Source organism: Corvus brachyrhynchos, unplaced genomic scaffold (assembly GCF_000691975.1).
Source record: "Corvus brachyrhynchos isolate BGI_N302 unplaced genomic scaffold, ASM69197v1 scaffold86, whole genome shotgun sequence".
NCBI lineage: Eukaryota > Metazoa > Chordata > Aves > Passeriformes > Corvidae > Corvus > Corvus brachyrhynchos.
The window spans coordinates 1166581-1173831 of NW_008238647.1; the positions used below are offsets into that span (position 1 = coordinate 1166581).

At 39.5% G+C, this 7251-nt stretch overlaps 1 protein-coding gene across 4 annotated transcripts in view; it reads right to left on the reverse strand.

Annotated features, from left to right (window-relative positions):
- Positions 1–328: 328 nt before the first annotated feature.
- The window catches only part of CUNH11orf70 (chromosome unknown C11orf70 homolog), a 20686-nt gene continuing 13763 nt past the window's right edge, over positions 329–7251 (reverse strand). The window contains exons 5-6 of one of the 4 annotated variants that reach the window (XM_008636302.2): positions 5688–5754; positions 329–709 (exon numbers count right to left, since the gene is read on the reverse strand). In XM_008636302.2, the coding sequence (XP_008634524.2) occupies positions 578–709; positions 5688–5754 (199 nt within the window). In that variant the 3' untranslated portion in view covers positions 329–577. The other 3 variants (XM_017737653.1, XM_017737652.1, XM_017737654.1) reach the window with 3 other exon arrangements.

The window sequence follows — 7251 nt, forward strand, 5'->3', positions numbered from 1 at the left end:
CCGGCCCGCACCGCCCCTCCCTGCGCGCCCGCCCGCGCCTCTGCCGCCTGCCGCCCGCCCGCTCTCGGCCGCCACGGAGCGCTGACGCCAACCACAACTTTTTCTTCTCCTAACTTCTATCCCAACTTTCAGGAGGCCGCTCGGCGAGGGAGTGGGGAGGGGCACTGCGCTTCCCTCCCCCCGGCCGGAGTGGGCAGCGGCCCGGGACCCCCTCTGGCGGGTCTCCTCCCGCGCTTTCTCCCGGTTCCGCAGAGCTTTCACCGACTGCAGAGCCTTCCCTGCAGTTACGCGTCGCGGGTCTGTAAAGCTGGTTCATAAAAATGACGAGATCTCTAGAGAAATACTTTTTATTAGATAAAACGGGTGAGGGAAGGGGGAAAACGGCCAAGAAAACAGCTTCAAGAACCGGAAAACTTTTGTCATGAACCACATAGTAACATCTGAGTGAACGGGAAGCACTTCCGAGCGTGTCATCAAGTAGAGTTTTCCTCGTCAGAAAACTATGCAATGTCTACCTGAACCCATGCAGAGAGAAGGCAACCTCCATTATAAAACTGGGGACCAGCCAGGTTTATAACTAGTTTGTAAATAAGCTTCCACCGAAACAGTGATACAGAATATTCACGTGTCGCTTGCAGGGATCCACAATCAAGTAGGCAAAAGTCTGCTGGTGGCTTTTGCTTGAAGGGTAACACAGGCCATTAGCATCCTGACGGGAAGGAAAAAAAAAACCAACAAAACCAAAACAGTATTAGGGACAATATGGATATCTGTAAGAGAATTAATAAAATCTGAAGTTAATAATTTTGTTCCAATTGTAACAGTTTATTGCATAGCAAAATAGAATAAATATACCAAAGTTTATTTAAACAATATTATGTCTCCATATATAATGGATACTGACACTACAAAATGCACAGTAATTCTGGCTGAATGTTCCAAATAACCTTGAGGTAAATGTAAGATTAATATAAAATGTAACATTAAACATGTAAGCATGTGTTTACACAATTGGAGCCTAAAATACAAATGATTAAATATACAGCAGCCCATCATGTTTCCTTTGAAAGACAAAAAAAAAATCACGGACTCTATATTAATACATAAAGCTGTTCTATCCATAATTTTTTTTCACTTAACATTTGCTAATGCATCTGTTCAGGTTCCAATATTTGCATTTAAGCAAAACACTCATTACAGATCACATTAACAACTTTGGACTATTACTGAAAACATTTTGTGTGCCAGTCATCAGAAAGGGTTTGAAGGGATTCTAGGCACCTAGCTCCAAAATCCTGGTTCTGAAAAAACATGTTCAGCTGACAATCAGCATGGGAACTGGGCTTTTCAGGTTAACATCCTACGTCTGCACGTCAATAAAAGCTTCAGTGTTGACAGAGTAGCACAGCTGGACACACCTCAAATCCAGTAGGGATCCAGAACTAGATGGAGGGATTTTTAAAGGGTTGGAGTTTTTTATTTAGTCAGTGTGGTAATTGAACATGTGAAAGATCATTCAATATACAGCTGACACCTCCTTTCTTTTACAACGTGTAACAGTTTTCTCCTGCTCCCCAACACCTTTGTACCACAGTTGAAGAGATGTAGGTTCTGTTTTCTTGGTTGAGGAAGTTGCTTTATTGCCTTTATTGTTCATTTTCTCCAGGAAAATTTTAAACTCACAGACTACAGACTATTCCAGATTCCACATCTCTCACATTCTTTTGTTGAAGCTGTCTTCCTTTGCATAAAATAATCTTTTTTTGGACCAAGGAAACATGGAAACTGTAACATCTCTCAGTGATTAAATCAGTCAGCTGAGAAGGGAAAGGGCTGGGTTCCCATTTCTGCTCCAAGGACCATATGTGAATTTTATCCTTTAGCTGTTGCTGGTACCCCATTTTCTCCTGCTATTTCAAAGAGAATGAATCCATTATTAGATGTTCTGGTGTCTTCCTTTGGGGGATTATTCAACCCCCTAAATCCTAAATTAAATTAAGCACCTCATAAAAACACTGTTTTTTAGACAGGTAGCGATTTGATGATGTTTATTCACAGAATTTTCCAATGGTAGTCAAATGCCACAAGCTAAAAATAGCATTCTATTTTTAAGCAGCACAGAATACAAGCTCTGTAGCTCCAGTTGTAGGATACCTAGCTCTCTTCAGGTGTTTTTTAAGGATACATGTGTAACAAACACTGGATTCTCAACTGCAGTAAGGAGAGCAAGTTTTAAGATTTTATAGCGCTCAGCCACTGCTCAGCATCAAAAGGCCTTTGGAATTTGATCCAAAAATAACCTAAGCTCATACGTGTAACTGAAGAAAAAAAGTAAGAGAAGATAAATATCAAGATGTGATTGCTAGTTAAACTCTTTTCCCATTCCTACTGAGGATCCCAGTCCTGCAGTCTTTACTGAATTCATGGATAGCAGTTGAGGTTTTGACTGTTTAGAGGCAGTGTGAGCCCACTAAAAATTTGTTCAACAACTCAAGAACAAAAACAATATAAGTTCTGGTGATGAAGCATTTCAAGCAATATACCAAACTTGGTATCAGGAAAATAATCAGAATAACCTAATTAAATGAAAAGGGTTCTTAAATTAGTAAAAGAGGTCATAAAAACCCTAAAATACTTGAGGAGCATAAAGGCTCTGAAATTTACATTCATGCATGTACACAAGTTAAGAATCATACCAATTCCATCTGCAGTGTGGACTTTGGTTCACACATGCAGGGGGTGTAATGATTGATTTACTGATGTTAGAGTAGGATCATTTTATTTTTTCTTTGTAGCAACACAGCTGATGATTTAAGAATACATATGCATAGCATAAAACAGAAATAAAAATACTGCTGAACATTCTCAAAATTGCATAATTTGACAATTTTTTAAAATACTTCTTGAATAAACTTTGCATTATGCTGATTTCTAACACTGCCACAGTTTGGGTTCAGGTAAAGAAAGTTCTAAAAAATCAGTGAGCAGTCCAATACTTAAGCTGTAACAGTGTTTCATTATATGCAAAGCTCTAAAGCTCTCAAGGGTATTTGGAGTTCAACAGAGTACTTTGTCACAAGATCTAAAATGATTTCTCTTGTGATGTCCAGGTCTATCAGGTTTTGATGCTAAAGAGCTCTACAGACATTTGTAGGAGAGACCTCAACAAATTAGAAGGCTGGACAATTACCAACCATATGAAGCTCAACAAGAGAAAGTGCTGCCTTCTGCATCTGGGATGGAGCAGCCCTGGATGTACGGACAGACTGGGGAAGGAGATGCTGGAGAGCAGAGCTGTGGAAAGACACCTGGGGATCCTGGTTGGTGACAAGTTGTACACGAGTCAGCAGTGCCCTGGCAGCCAGGAGGGCCAAGCGTGTCCTGGGGGGCACAAGGCACAGCATCACCAGCCGGGCAAGGGAGGGGATTGTCCCACTCTGCTCTGCACTGGGGCGGCCTCACCTCGAGTGCTGGGGGCAGTTTTGGGTGCCACAATGTAAGACAGACATTAAACTATTGGAGAGTGTCCAAAGGAGGGCCATGACGATGGTGAAGGGTCTTCAGGAGAAGCCATATGAGGAGTGGCTGAGGTCACTTAGTCTGCTCAGCTTGGAGGAGACTGAGGGGAGACCTCATTGCAGTCTGCAACTTCCTCGTGAGGGGAAGAAGAGGGACAGGCACTGATCTCTTCTCTGTGGTGACAGGACCCAAGGCAATGGCACGAAGCTGAGTCAAGGGAGGTTTAGGTTAGATGGTAGGAAAAGGTTCTTCTCCCAGAGGGTGATTGGACACTGGAACAGACTCCCCAGGAAAGTGGTCACAGCACCAGCCTGACAGAGTTCAAGAAGTGTTTGGACAATGCTCTCAGGCACATGGTGTGACTCTTGGGGATGGTGCTGTGCAGGACCAGGAGCTTAAGAATCCTCATGGGTCTCTCGTAACTCAGCATATTCTGTGATTCTGTGAACTATAACTTAAAACCTTGAGCTATTTACATCTCTAATAGTGTGCTTTTTTAGCTACTGTTTTTAAGTTGTGCTCGGCTGCACAAGTCACTTTTACCAGATCAGTTTTTAAAAATTAATTTATTTTAAAAATGATTTATCTATTTACATCAGGCTAGGAGAACAAGTCCTTTTCTTCCAGATACAAACCAAGAAAACTTGGCTTAAAAACTGTCAGGTCAACATAAGGATTATAACACTCTACAGTTATTTATCGAATGAACTCAGAAACACTGCAGAAATGCAGTTATCTCCTTGAGAGAAAGTTTTCATCACAAACACAAGGCACTTGTGCTCCAGTAAGTGTCCTTCCTGTAAGTGCCAAGTAGAGTTGAATAGTTTTGATTCACATAACCATCAAACAGTCTAGACACACCGTTTAAGCCTTTCTGTTTTCTGAGAGAAAATTCTTCAGGATGTTCTTTAATAGAAACCATAATTTCAGAATTCTCCTTTACCACACAAATTTTCAGAATGTGCAGTAATGCACAATTTTCCTCCAAGGCTACAAGGAGGACAGCCTGCTCTGCATTAACACTGGATTTTCGTCTATCTATTTTGTTTACAAAAAGTTGCTAAAATTTGGTTGGGGTTTTGTTTGTTTGTTGTTTTTTCTTTGTAGTACTGATGACATTTAATGTATGGCTAAGATAGATAGGGGAGCTCTTCAATGTCCATCTACCTGAACATAGAAATCTGTAGTTCACATCAATGCATTTGATTCAGAGGTGGGAAAGGAACAGTAAAAACAGAACATCCAGCTACCAGGGTTTTGCTTTTTTATTTTTATTACAGTCTGCAACACAGCAGAAAGATAAATTTTGATACACCCATGAAGTGTTTATTTTCAAAAGCCTTTAATGAATCATACAGAGTACTTAAAAGATGATGACCAACAGATGAACCACTGGGCTATTGGCAACCTACAGGGAAGTTTGTGCAGTCTGAAATGACATCAGCTATGGCTGTTGAAAGTGGGTACATTATCTGACATTTAATTATTACATATTCTGGTTACTCAAGAAGAATTTGGAGTAGTTCATCCTACTGTAACAACTTCAGTGACAGATATGCTGAATCTAGTAAACATGCAGCCAGTTCTCAAACTTATCTTGATGGTGAATGTATGATTTTGCAAGGGAAACAGATAGGAATGAGACTTGACAAGGAAGGAGAAAACAGGTTAGCAGTCACCTCACCACCCCAACCTTTTTGTATACTAAACTTCCTTGCAGTCTTTACAGAAACAGATGCATTACAAGCTATTTGGAAAGCTCTAGCAACATTTCCAAAAACAGAACTATAGGAAGTCAAGAGTGTATCCTTAATCCTTATGGCTATCTCAAGTTTTATTATTATCTAAACCCAGAATTACTCAGATTTTTTTTTTTCATTAACTAGTTTCTGGATGATACTTATGACTTCCAGTGTAATCCAGTAAACCTATTTTTAGTGAGCTACCAAATAAAACTTTAGTTGGTGGTTACTGATGAAGAGGTAGTAAAGAGGATGAGAAAGCAGGATGAGATCAGGCACAGAGTTCATGAATAAAAAAAGACAATTACAGGAAAATAATCCATTACAATGGAATATAATGTTTTCTTTGTGTCAAAGTCAATTCATTATTTTCATGTTATGTATATTACTGCCAGTAAAATCCCATATAAAATTATTAATACTTACATAAGCAGACACTCTGAAGACTGTAGAAATAATATGTATTTCTTTTGTTTCAGGGTTCTTTTGAACACTGAAATACAGGGATATAACACATACTTTATATATATAAGTACTGATAATTAGAATCTTTAATTTATTAAATACACTTTAAACATATGCACTGTGTCATTGCTCAAATTTTATGAAGGTCAAATTTATAGCCACAATTCAACTTATGTCACATTGAACATGAAAAGCTATGTGGCCACTGTTAGATAACATGGTTACTATGACATTTTACTGCAAAATATTGAATAGATCTGGTCATTCGACTTAAGTTTCGCTGTTCTCAGCTACTAAATCACAGCAATATTACCCAGACCTAGACAATTCGAAGTACAGAGTTTGTATTTTGATAGATATGAAAAATTATGCAGCTAAACATTTCATTAAAGTATTTTCACATATTCTTCGAGAAAGAAACCTGCAAAGTGAAATGCATCTTAATACAGCAGCAAGAAAGAAATACATTCTTTTGCTCATTTTTGATTAGTATGTAATTATAGTTTAGGTTTATTTTTACACCTTTGGAATTTTGTATATATAGTCAGCTATGCAACTTGGGATGGGATTAGTTCTGAGCTTTTACATTTCTAGACTGTTTGTTGTAAAGATTGCCATTTCTTTCATCACATTTACTAGTAACACTGAGATATTATTGCAATGAATCCAGGCATCTCAACCTATTTAAAGTACTTTAATGTATCATTTTTCCTCAGGTCTGTTTTAAGTGATGCTTACATTTCTCCAGAAATTAGATCATGCAACTGCTATTCATTTATCTAATCTTGCACATTCCCATTTACATTAACTCACTGTGGAACAGATGCCTGAGATGGCCACCTAAAACCAGAGACTAGGCAAGGCTTAAAACTTCTGTACTTACACACTTCTAAGAAATGCATAGTTCAAACCTGCCTTGTCGCAAACAAGTTCCATTCCCAGGAAAGGTCCCAGTATAGACAAGTTACAAGAGGATTTGTGAAACACGGCCCAGTTGAATGCCACACCAGGTCCAAGCTGTGACAGCAGTCCCCTGCTACCAGTGCTTTGGCAAAGCTTCTTTTTATAAGAACAAACGAACCCCAAATCAACCAAGAGCACCCTTGTTGATTCAATCTCTCCAGCCAATAAAAGAGATTGACTCTCCAATTAACTGATTTCATCTACAGAGTAATGATACAGTCATGTTTGAACCTATACTGTGAAGCTGATCTTCCCTGTGGTCAGTTAGTAATGAGGCTTTCTCAGAACTTTTTGTTGCATCTGACATGTTGACATACTCAACAGTGGATGAAGACAGCATTGCTGAAATTGGTACTGACCCCAGCTGTCTCCCTTCCCACCTCTCCAGAGATGATTTGCCTTCCCAGCAGGACAGCTCAGCTACTTCATGACTCAGCTTCTGAACCACTGCAGTTTATGGACCGGCACATTAAGCCAAACTAACACAGATGCCACTTTATGCTGACACACCAGGCTGTAACTGCAGCAGTTCAGAAACTCTTCAACCATCTCTGTGGAAAGA